This window comes from Asparagus officinalis, chromosome 8 (genome assembly GCF_001876935.1).
Source record: "Asparagus officinalis chromosome 8, Aspof.V1, whole genome shotgun sequence".
Classification (NCBI taxonomy): domain Eukaryota; kingdom Viridiplantae; phylum Streptophyta; class Magnoliopsida; order Asparagales; family Asparagaceae; genus Asparagus; species Asparagus officinalis.
In genome coordinates this window covers 127,883,681-127,895,913 of record NC_033801.1, presented here as the reverse complement: position 1 = coordinate 127,895,913, position 12,233 = coordinate 127,883,681, and the positions used below count along the sequence as shown (strand labels likewise).

Sequence of the window (12,233 nt, the reverse complement as noted above, 5' to 3'; positions counted from 1 at the left end):
CAAAAATAATAGATGACACCTACAGGTAATCTTCTTTGCAAAAGACTTTTTACTCAGTTTGACTTACACTCGTTGTGTCTTGTATTGTTAGATGGAAAGCACTTTTCTATTTCAGCAAGACTATCTGGAACTGTGTTGCATATTTTACTTCCTTTGGTGCTTGTGCAGAAAAATGCAAGTTCCTGGAGCGACTGATCTAGCCTCAAAAAGTCAAAGCAGCTCAGAAATTAATCAGGTTAAACCTAAAGAAGAAATAAATGATTTGTATCAGGACATGAAGGTTCGCTGTCCCTGTGGTAGTTCTTTGATTACCGACTCAATGATTCAGGTAACATTTCTTATTAATTCTATAGGTTTAGCATGATTTCACTGTCATTGCTAATTCATAGGTTATCTATATATTCCTGTTTACGTAATTTCTAGGGTATGTGAAATCATACTTTTGATTTATGCAGGAAATTACATTCAATCTTCCCAGGGAGATATTAGGCATTGTATTTCCTTAGTGACCTAGTGTTTATGTGTGGACAATGCCTTAATAGCCTTTTGTAGCAAATGCTAGTCTTTCTAGTGTTTTTTTTCCTCCTGAAACTGGATATAGTTCCTTCCATTTCTCTTCAAGAAGAGAAGGGTTTCGTTCAATTCTTATCTTAATTAAAGTGAGTTGTCGTCATTCAAGTCGATTTCTGAACTACTACAAAAATTGTCTTTGCCTTTTGGGTTAATGTTGGATAATCCACCAAATTAAACTATCTGAATTTTCCTATGCAAGAAAATGATCAATAGAGCCATTACAGTTTTATTGAGATCTTCTTACATTGAGGTTTTCTCCCTTCTAAGAGAGTGTAGGAGGTCTTCACTTATCACAGTATCACTAGTGAAATTTGTAGTGGGAGTCTGAAATGCAGTGTGGTTCATACTAGTTCATACGAGAATATGTCTTTATGTGTGCATTTCTCAATTCACTTTGCTTTGTAACCATTGGTGTTTGCTGATTGCAGTGTGAAGATCCGATATGTCATCTTTGGCAACATATTGATTGTGTTATTATACCTGAGAAACCTATGGTGGGTGTTCGCCCTGAAGTTCCACAGTGCTATTACTGTGAAGTTTGCCGACTCAAGAGGGCGGACCCGTATGTCTCGTAGACTTGTTTTTTTGAGTGTATCATATACTTTACAGTTATGCTATTTTCGTAAGTAATTGGACGGCAAATTTTGGTATCTGCTTTTGTTGAATGCTGTAAGCTAATCCTCAATCTGAAGTCCATTATTTCTGATTTGATCATTTTTTGCAATTATTCGAAGTCTGCTTATGAGTTTTTCAATTGCTTACAAAATATGCCACATGTCTGTTTTTTTGTTGAGAACTAAGGATGGGATTTCACATTTTTGAAATCCCAGCCAGAATTTTCATTCATTCAACATATGGTTGAATAAAAAATAAAATATAGAAGTATCATATCCCCAACTCTAAGAGTGTGTACTATATATCAGATGTTCAACTACAGCCCATCACCACTGCAAGTCACCATCCCATGCTACATTTTGAATCGGACAAATTTTTGAATTGGTACCTTTGAAAAAAATAATAATCACAAAAATCGACCCATTCCCAAAATATTTATCAAAATAGACCTAGTTTCTGCCACGCTGGCTTAAACTAGGTCGATCTTGGGGGAAATAAATCGTTGAGTCTACGGAATTGGGAATCCTGTACAATTTAACACACAATTTAGCTCCACAGGATTGCCAATCCCATGGAGTTCAGAAAGTTTTAAAAAAACCGACCTAGTTTTGCTGTCGTGGCTGAAACTAGGTTGATTTCGATCCTATTTGGCAAATAGGTCGAAATTGATATATGTTTTTTTTGAAAATGTCTATTTCAAAAATGTCCTTTTGAAACCATTATTTTCAAACGATTAAGAACAAAGTTTGAACCCAAAAAAAAGGGTTTGTACCCATAGTTTAAGGAAATGTCAAGTCTAGATCTCATGAAACCTTTTAATCAAATTCATTAAACCAGGAAGTATTTATCAACCAATTAAGCAAGTTTTTTCCTTGCATGGAAGTGCTAAAAGATTTGCATACACATTTTAAATATATACACGTGGACCACTTGTATGCATGGTTCCTATCCCTATATTTCTGCACATGCACACATAAAGATCTTGACCTGTTTTGCAAGATTATGGAAGTTAATTTTACAACCTGACAGTTGAATCCCAGCCACTGCAGATCAATGAAGGGAAATCTAAAGGTACCCATGAGCCGGACAACATCATAGCCTTTTTTGAAAAGCTTTCTTCCAAACTACAGAGCATCAAGAAGTCAAATTTATGAGCCATAAAATGGAGTCCAATGAAGTTGCCCTTGTGGTTTATATTAAGTGTCACACTAAATAACACTAGCAGAATTTAAGAACATACAGAGTGAGTAGGCGAAAAAAGATGATAGCAAAGTGCCTTACCATCCCATGTTTTCTACGTTTTGAAATTTGATTGTTTCATAAATATATTTCTCATGTTCTAATTCTTTTATGCTCATTTTTTCATCTCTCTCGAAGTTGGTTGCATTGGCTCTATGTTTTCTCTATCATAAACATATTTTTTCTTTGTTATTGTTATAATGAACATCAGGTTTTGGGTTACTGTGGGACAGCCTTTACATCCTACAAAATTAGTTCCTTCTGGCATTGGATCTGATGGGTGAGTAACGTTCTGGAACAGAAATCTCCATCTTATTCGTGTCCATACTTATTGTTCTACTGAGATAGTTTTCCTTAAATGAGCGCAATTGTTCATCTCATTCGTCTTTATACTTATTGTTCTCCTGAGATAGTTCTCCGTAGATGTTATTGATAACATGTTTCTGCTACAGTTAGTTTTCTGTATATGGTTTATTGGTAATATGTTTCTGCTACAGTTAATTAATGTGTCAGTTTTCCTAAGGTTGTTAAGTGGTTTATTTTTTAGTTAATATTTGCAATTGGAGGATCATCTGGTTATTGCTTTAGTTGCATGAAGGTCACTGGTTCACAATTTTATATTGTTGCAACTTGCAAGACAGTTGATGCAATTATTATCTAATCGAGGTTCAGATGAAATGCACTGTTGAATGAGGAAATCAGAATTTCAGGATGACATAGCAATCTAGTTGGTTTATCATTGATAAGACTAAATATTGGGCCTGCCCTCTGTCAATCTCTTTCTTGTAAGTTTATATAGGGTTGTATTGTCTTGATCTTTTAAGGTTAAGGTGAATTCTCTTTGCATGTTGTCTATTGTCTTGAGAATTAAGTTAACTGTTGTGCTTACAGTTACTTGCATGATCTTTTAGTGAGACAATGCTGGGACTACATTTACTTGCATGATCTTTTAGTAAGCAATACGTGAATCAAAAACTTTTCAAAAAAAGCAAAAGCCTCTTCTGGGAGTGGGGATGTATCCAGCCTCCATATCCTGCTTGCTCTTCCTCTTGCAGTTTGTATGTCCCTGTGCATCTCACTGCCAATTGTCTTTTATCATTTTATTTCTCTTAGTCTACCATATTACAAAACAAGTTCTTCTTTGAGCATTTCCAGTCTATATGCCATGGATTCTTGAGATAACACCAAGAAGGAAATGTGTGGCCATTGTATTCAAAATCAACATACTTATCAGAGAAAAAAAAAGTTGGTCTAACTAGTGACGGTTCATGTTTTGTAAGTGGACTAGTTTATGAAATATCAGTTAGTGATTTGTACTGCACAATGCTTATAAGTTTGCCCATTAATGTTTTTATGTGAAAACTATATTATATGTTGCATCAACTAAGCACAAAATAATAGGCTGTGAACAGGGTGGTGTTTACTTTTGTGGTATAGAATGCGTAAATTCTAACAAAATCAGTGTCCCGAGTTATTTTAATGTTTTAGATCATGATCTAAATGTTGAATCAAGAGTTTGCGTGTGCCAAAAGAGAAGTGGCCTGATTCCGTTGACTACATATATAACTAGCAAAATCAGTGAAGAACTGTTATTATTTTGCTTTTATTTGGGGTATCATTTTTGCATTTAATGTAGAAATTTCATTACACTTTTATCTTGAATTTCTGATATAGGATACAATTTATTATGTTTTCCAGAGCAAATACAGTACCATGCATTGAGAAAACTTATCCGCTATCAAGAGCTGACAAGGAATTGCTACAAAGAACTGAATTTGATCTTCAGGTTTATTTTTCATTCTCATTGCAACTAACTTCATCATCATTAAATCGTTAAAGTTTGCCCTTTTTTTCTGCTACATGATTCTGGATGAGGATATCAAGTTATGATTGTCAAGGTTTCAATTTATATATGAGGGTGCTCATTTGTTCTTCAAGTCTTAAATTTTATCTTTATCTCTTTTGGAAAATAGATACTTAATTTTCCTATGCAGTCAAACTTCTGATTTGTTCGAATTTAGTCTAATATTATCAGATAAAAATAAATGTCATGCCTTCCGTAAGCATCTATGATGCACGAATAAGTGCACATGCTTACTTTAGATACTTATGGGCCATTCCAGAACATTTCAGTTTAAGAATGGCCATTTAGTAACTTTTTCATCTCAAAATCTTAGCGGACAACAACCTTAAAAATGTAATGATGCATGTTTCTATTATCTGTCATAAGCTAAAATGATCTATTAATATTTACCAAAATAGATTTTATATTTTTGTTTCGATTGAACATCAATGACCTAGGGTAAAATTGTTATTAGGGTAATTTATTAGGTTTCAATAGGTTATTTTGTACTGGTTGCAAAAGGAACTTTATAGATTATCCTTGTCTGAAGAAAACAAAGCACTACTTTTCTTTTTAATATTATAGAGTTTGAATTCTGCCTATAATCCATGCAAATAGTTTATGCAGATGTTATCCCTGACCCTTGTTACTGTGAAGGATTCCCACATTTCCTGTTGCATTCTTATTCTTCTGAGGTGTTTTTTTATAGGCCACTTTTTGGTGTTTTTCTTCTGTAAGAATTAGTTGTGATTGAAGAAAATATATGCTCTTTAATTTAGCCATCTTGTTTTTTTATAAAATAAAATCAAATCTCATTTTCATTGTCTGAAGTTTTTGCACCCTGTTAGTCGATATTATAATCATTTGATCTGAACATGTCAAAAGCATCATTTGCTTCTGTCAGGAATCATATTATACTGCTAGAGTTTATTATCCTATAATCTACTGGACCAAGATTTAGTCTATCTTGCTATTTTATTACCATCTACTATAGTCTCTTTATTTAATACAACTAGGGCCTTCCATATTGGGCCAAAATTACTCTTGCAGGTTTGGTGTATTCTCCTCAATGATAAAGTCCCTTTTAGAATGCAGTGGCCACAACATGCTGATCTACAAGTCAATGGTATAGAAACTATTTTACTGTGGCCACTTATGTATTTTGTACATTTTCATCATACCTTTTTTAAAGGGAAATCACTTCATTTTAAGCCTAATTAAATTGTTCTGTTACTTCTTTTTCTTGTGAATATGCTGTGCTTGTTAGCTAGATCTTTCAGACCATCCCTCAGCTTTAGCACCTGCTGCTTCTAGGACAGTGTTCAGTAATTTAATTTTTTATGTATGCAGTGATGCAAATAATACATTCTCATGGTTTGTTAACTTTTTCATGCCTGCAGTGTCCTGGGTCACTTTATTGATGTAGAGTACCTGAAAAGGAACTACAATTTTTTATTGTTTTCTTTCATTTATTTTTCTCTTGAATAGAAGTCATGGCTTGCCCAAATTTGTAACTTATGTAAGAGCTTATTTGTTTGTATGGAGAATCATATCAATGACTTCTATTCAAGTTTGTGACACATCTTTGAACTGACAAGTAACAGATGCTTAGTAGTCTGTATGGAGAATTATATCAATGGTAATTGTTGTTTTTAAGTTCTGTAGTAATGGAACAGTCCTTCAGTCTATATCTAGTACATCTATGTCATATCTGGAGAATTTAACTTCCGGATTTAATATTCTTTTCGGCCAGTATATTATCGTCAGTTCATGAGAAAGGGTTCTGGTTTACTACTTTTGAATATTATATCTAGTTAAGTTTCAATAATGAGTGGACTTATATTTTTTTATGAGATATTTAGTTACTATTGAAGTAGACCCTGCCATAATGTTCTTTACTGAGAGTTTAGTGTTCAAGGTATTTATTCATCTTATTCTCACATACGTTGTGTATACTTGCAGGTTTTGCTGTCCGAACAACCAATAGGCCAGGTGCACAGTTATTAGGACTTAATGGTAGAGATGATGGTCCTCTGGTAAGATCTTTTATTTCCTCCCATACGCTGATGTCTTCATGCACATAATTGTACTAAATGGAGTTTGAAACTGCTAGTCATCACTCATACTTTTACTGAAACCTTCTGCTAGATTTGTTACTTTTAGTCTCAATTTTGCCATCTATTGGTTTATTTTTCAGATCACTACATGTAGCAGGGAAGGAATAAACAAGATTTGTTTATCACGTTGCGATGTTCGCACATTCAGTTTTGGTATCAGGATTGCAAAGCGCAGAACAGTTCAACAGGTAACTTTGTTTTTTTTGTCTGCTTTGTATTGTGTAGAATCTTCTAGTTCAGTCTTGTCATTCTATCTTTCTTATTAGGTTTTGTTTCTCTCTAGTCAATTAATAGATTCTGAAGTCTTCTCATGATTTTGATTTTTGTGATTGTTTTCTGACTCCAAACTCTCTGAGTTGATCTTGTACGTCTTTGGTGCTTTGTGCTTATTACTCCTTTTATTGCATTTTTCCATATCTGTACGTGTGTCAACCAGGTAAATTGTCCTTCCAGATGCACATCGTCATGCAAGGTTTTGTAATATTGCTCTATTTTTGCATAAGAGGAATCCATTTAACAGTCTTTTGAAGTGTGTGTTCTATTTGTTTTAGCTTGATTTAGTCCAACTTGGGGGCAACCTACTGATTCTTGTGCTGTATAATGTGTTATAGAATTCTCATTCTTTTGGTTGCTACTCACAGAAACGTAAACACAGATAAGTTGGTGGTGGATTATTTCTTAGCATTTATCATTTGGAATAAATTTAAAAAGTATCATGCTCTTCCTAGCAGTATCACACTTTTTCATGTTACATTTCTTGCCAGCAGTCCCTCATCTTTTGTATGATCTAAAACCTGTATTTGTTCTGATCATGTATTTTCTCTCACATCCTAATTGTCAGTTTCATGATTATTGCGATGATAGGTTATATCAATGATGAAGCCTGTATGTTTATCAAGGTCTACGCATCTCCAATACTCTAGCGAGTAAAATATTATGTATTTTGGGGTCTTCTAACCCATGTATCATGTGGTTTTGCACTTTATAATATAGAAAAGTTGTTTGTTTTGCACCTAGTTTATGCATGTATTAGAAATCTTTTAAACACATGACTATCCATTGCGTTTCAAAATAAATTGACTGAATTATCCAATTGAGGGCCCACCGATTACGTTTGTTGGCGGTCATAGCTGAGCTAGACAAACAGTTGTTGCTATTTATGCATGTTTTATGCATGTATATATGTTTGTATGGTGTTATTTTCCTTTTTTTCAAAGCCAAGATTTTACTGATCATCTGAAATGGTCTAAAACTTCTCATTGATTCATCAACAGTCATTTCCTTTCAAATTTCATGTACCAATATTGTCTACTTGTGATTTACAAATTTCACGTTCTGTTTTTATTTTTCTTATGGTAGTGGTTTCCTTTGATGTACAGGTCCTGAATATGATACCTAAGGAAGCAGATGGTGAGCCTTTCGTGGATGCCCTTGCTCGGATTTGTCGTTGTATTAGTGGAGGTAATGCTACCGATACTGCAGACAGTGACAGTGATCTGGAGGTGGTGGCGGATTCTGTTACTGTCAATCTCCGGTGCCCAGTAAGTTCCTTTTGGTATCTTTGTGGATAGTTTATCAATTAACTTTGTCTGCTGGATATACTTGCCTTTACTCTCATTCTTTGTACTATTTTCTTTGAAAAAAATAATTGAGTTACAATCCTTTAAGCTGTATAAATTCTGTTCAATTGTTTGTAAGTAATTAAACTTAAATAGAGGTAAGTGGATATTTGTAGTTAAATCATGAAGCATCTACCAAAACCATCATAATTAAAACAACTTTCAACCTTAGAAGGAATGGACATATTCACATGAAGTGTGATGATTGGAATGTATCTAGCTTGCATCTGTAGTTCTTGTATTCTTCTAAAAGATTTTGCATTACACATTAGTTGCAAGCTTACGTTTATAGGAACATTAAACTTATCAAAGGAGTCTAGCAGGTCATGCATTTGAAGGAAAAGACTAGCCTAAATGCCCATCCTCATGGGAGCTTGCAGGAGGAAAGAGTTTTCATATAAAACAACTTGAAGATTAAATTATATCTTTATTAGCTGTCCTCCATCCAAATTCCTTTAGGGTTGCCTCTAGTCCAATCCTGACACTTCTCCTAATTTGCGGTGTTATTGGTCTCCATTGCACATGCTATAACCATCAAAGCAATGGATATCAACTCTTGCTTGTTTTATCCTCAATAGGAGAAAAGGGTGTGGTGCAAAACAGGGGCTTCTCGAGATGTCACCTATCCTAGTACTACAGTTGCACAACTATGTAGTTCTGTTGGAATATGGAGCATTAACTTTTCCATGAAACATACATACGTGTTTCCTTTTGAACCGCTTCGGGTCTTCAAGAGCTTCTAGGATGCATTACTTCAATTATCTTTTCATGTATTGTATATCTTTTGAACATGATATAAACGAATTTTCTTTACAGTTTGCAAATGATATTTTTCTTTTCTTTTTTCCTTCTTCTGACGTGAGTGTCGTCTAAGATATTTGTTATCTAAAGAATTCGGCTTGACTTATATTTCTACCTGCTGTTTTTTCTCCATTAAGCATTCTAGTTTTCATCCTATCGAACTCTTTACTTTCCTGTCTCGTTATCAGTATTCCCTTCAAAGTGTGAAGGGCCATCTTTATATTCTGTATCATATGGTCAATTTGCTTGCTTATCCAATGATATAAAAAGCAATCCTCCTATTTAGTGACAGAAAACCGTTCCTTTTATTCCTTAGGTTGCCTTCCTCAAAGATTATGAAAATGAATTTGATCCTTTATTAATATCTTGAAATTGGACATCATGTTTTCTTATGTAATACTCATATTAAAGGAGATACAACATTTCCACAACCTGTAATAGTCTAAGCGGCTTGTAGATGATTTATGTTCTTTCCCTTGCAGATGAGTGGGTCTAGGATAAAGATTGCAGGAAGGTTCAAGCCTTGTGTTCACATGGGGTGTTTTGATCTAGAAACATTCGTGGAACTTAATCAGAGATCTCGTAAGGTAACAATTCCGCTTTATTTGCTCTTATTTTCTTTACCTGCTAACTCGTACCATCTTGTGTATTCTTGCAGTGGCAATGTCCAATCTGCCTAAAGAATTACTCTCTTGAAAACCTCATCATTGATCCATATTTTAATCGTATCACTTCGTTGGTAGGTATATGTGGACTTTCTACTGTAATTTGACTTTCTGATGCCTCTACTGAGTCACCATCTTTGTCATTTAATTTGTCTGTAATAGATGAGAAATTGCGGAGAAGATGTTAATGAGATTGATGTTAAGCCTAATGGTTCTTGGCGTGCAAAGAGTGAAGGAGAGTGCAGGGATCTTTCAAGGTGGCATTTACCAGATGGTTCGCTTTGTGCTGCAATGGATATGGATGTGGAAGGTGGCTCGAACATCTCAAAGCATATTAAGCAGGAAGATATTTATGAAGGCTCGACAGGTTTGAAATTAGGAATGAAGAAAAACCAAAATGGTGTCTGGGAGCTTAGTAAAGCTGAAGATACGAGGGTTCCTTCTGGAAATCATGTACAGGAGGAACTTGGAAACCATTTCCAACACCTTATGCCAATGAGCAGCAGCACCTCCAGAAGTTACAAAGACGGGGAAGATCCGAGTGTCAATCAGGATGGCGGGGGGAATTTTGACTTTTCTCTGAACAATGTCCATGAACTGGACTCTATTTCTCTTAACTTTGACCCCACATACGATGATGAGGATAGGATTCCTCCTATGCCATCGAAAGGTGCGGATGTTATTGTCCTCAGTGATTCTGACGAAGAAGACAATGTGACTATGGTTTCTGCTGCTCCAGCAACTGATGCTAATGGTATTAATTTTCCTTCAGATCATCCTGGATTTGAAGAAACGTACACTGAAGACCCCGCTCTCAAGGTCAATGGGCCTGCTTTCGGTCCTTTTTCTAGTGACAATGATGATTTTGAAATGCCTATGTGGCAGTTGCCAACGTATCCTCAAGCGGGTCCTACTTTTCAGCTATTTGGTGAAGATGGCAATGGATCTGATGCTTTAGTTGATGTGCATCAGAACTCGGTCCCATCACTAAATGGTTATGGCTTAACACCAAATGGGGACACCGGGGAAACTTCACAGGCCCAGGATCGCTCTACCACAGAATTGAATGGGAGTCTAGTTGACAATCCTTTAGCATATGGCAGTAATGATCCTTCTTTACAAATTTTTCTCCCCACTCAACCTGCTGATCCTCCACAGGCTGACTTGAATGAGCATACTGAAATGGCCAATGGTGATGGCTTGCGTAATTGGATATCCCTTAGCCTTGGCGGTGCTGGAGGAGGGAAAGGTGGCTCTGCGTCTTCAAATGGGATGGAATCATCAAAGCAGCAGTTTACAGCCCAAGAGAATGACACTGGTGTGTGCCTTATATAATTTATGCTATAATTTATAATTTCAAATATGTTACATAACTAACTGCTTTGGTACCATATTGTGTTGAGCTTTCAGTTATAGTGTAATAATTCAATATTGAGCTTTTGCAGATTACTGCTGCATTTTTTTGGGCATACCTGTGTTACTTATGCCTCTTGTTAGTTGTTTCATAATCATATTGAACCTACCTTGATGATGCCTGTTCAGCTTTTTTGATGTCTTTTAGTTGTTCTATGATCGTACTGAGCCTTGTTGGTGTTTGTCTCTTGCAAAAACATGATAGGTATTATTAGTTACACACACGATCCTTTTCCCTATGTTTATTATGCTTTCCTCTGGATATTTGCATCTTGCTAAATGATCGTTACACTTTTCAAAAAGTTACTTGCATTGAGAATTTGAGATGTGACCGTCGGTCTTGGTTAATTTGTGCTTTATGTTGCATGTTTTATTGGAGGTCTTGATGTTTCCCTTACAATTGTTTCAGCTTCTTTGCTTCTGAGCATGAATGGGGACAGAGGCCAGAAAGCAACCTCAAATGCTCGAAAGTCTGATGGTCCTTTCTCACATCCTCGTCAGCCTCGTTCAGTCCGCCCTCGGCTGTATTTATCAATAGATTCTGATTCTGACTAGAAGCCTAAACTGCAGTCAGTGACTTGCAATCTTCCACTGAATACAAAAAAGGGTCATCTCTCTCTCCATGCTGCTTCAGGTTTCTGGACTTCTTCAGCCTCTATTTCCTGCTCTATGAGAAGATGAACTACTTTTTCTCCTCGGTGAAATGGTGAAAAGCTGAGGGCAGTTGCACTGTGAAGCATTCGCAGGCCGAGACCTTTCCTACTTGTACACGATCTTGATGGGCGATGATGAGTATAAAGTTTTGAATTTCGACTTGTTAGCAATCCTCAGGTTGCTGCCCAAAAAAAAAAAAAGAAATTCTTTTTGCACCTCCATCAGGTCTGCAGGCCAGTTATAGCAGCCTGCAGAATATCTTGTACAGAGGGAAATTATAAGAGATTCAAATGTGGGGTTTATCTTGGGGGTATATAAAGCCTGATGACCTGAATTGCCTTTGTAAATTCTGTGTTTATTAAAGCTTTGCTTGTGATTCCTGGTGTTTGCAATGAGTCAGAAATTTGGTGCAATAATGAAGTGGGTCTTCGAGTCCGTTATCTGTCCCCAGTTTCATCGGTCTCAAACTCAACTCTCAAAGAGTCATAAGCTAATATTGTTGTACGACGCCTTTGAAATTCTGCAGTGTTGCAGTATTGAAGGAGACGACGTGGTTAACGCTAGTGAGACTGCGGATCACCAGCAGGTAATAAATTTGTTTCTTGAAGGAAATTCTTATTTTAGATGGAGTAGATTTTCTTATATTTTTTGTGTAATACTTGCTTCCGTTAAAAAAAAAAATCAAGATTACGGG

At 35.8% G+C, this 12,233-nt stretch overlaps 1 protein-coding gene across 2 annotated transcripts; it reads left to right on the top strand.

The window, feature by feature from the left end:
- On the top strand, window positions 7-11,926 carry LOC109819826 (E3 SUMO-protein ligase SIZ1-like). Of its 2 annotated transcripts, XM_020385752.1 has the most exons (14): window positions 7-25; window positions 169-328; window positions 1,002-1,135; window positions 2,639-2,707; window positions 4,126-4,213; window positions 5,321-5,396; window positions 6,233-6,306; window positions 6,468-6,575; window positions 7,767-7,928; window positions 9,290-9,394; window positions 9,466-9,546; window positions 9,635-10,142; window positions 10,245-10,790; window positions 11,295-11,926. In XM_020385752.1, the coding sequence occupies exons 2-14, from the start codon at window positions 173-175 to the stop codon at window positions 11,438-11,440; spliced, it is 2,253 nt and encodes a 750-aa protein (XP_020241341.1). In that variant the 5' UTR covers window positions 7-25; window positions 169-172; the 3' UTR covers window positions 11,441-11,926. The 2 variants fall into 2 exon arrangements, with proteins under 2 accessions (XP_020241341.1, XP_020241340.1); XM_020385751.1 differs by having other exon boundaries at window positions 9,635-10,790.

Excerpts from the sequence above, each read along its gene's own strand:
- LOC109819826 (XM_020385751.1), top strand. The coding sequence starts at position 173 with ATGCAAGTTCCTGGAGCGACTGATCTAGCCTCAAAAAGTCAAAGCAGC. Across the intron at positions 7,929-9,289 it reads CTGTCAATCTCCGGTGCCCA|ATGAGTGGGTCTAGGATAAA; the intron begins GTAAGTTCCTTT and ends TTTCCCTTGCAG. Across the intron at positions 9,547-9,634 it reads TTAATCGTATCACTTCGTTG|ATGAGAAATTGCGGAGAAGA; the intron begins GTAGGTATATGT and ends TGTCTGTAATAG.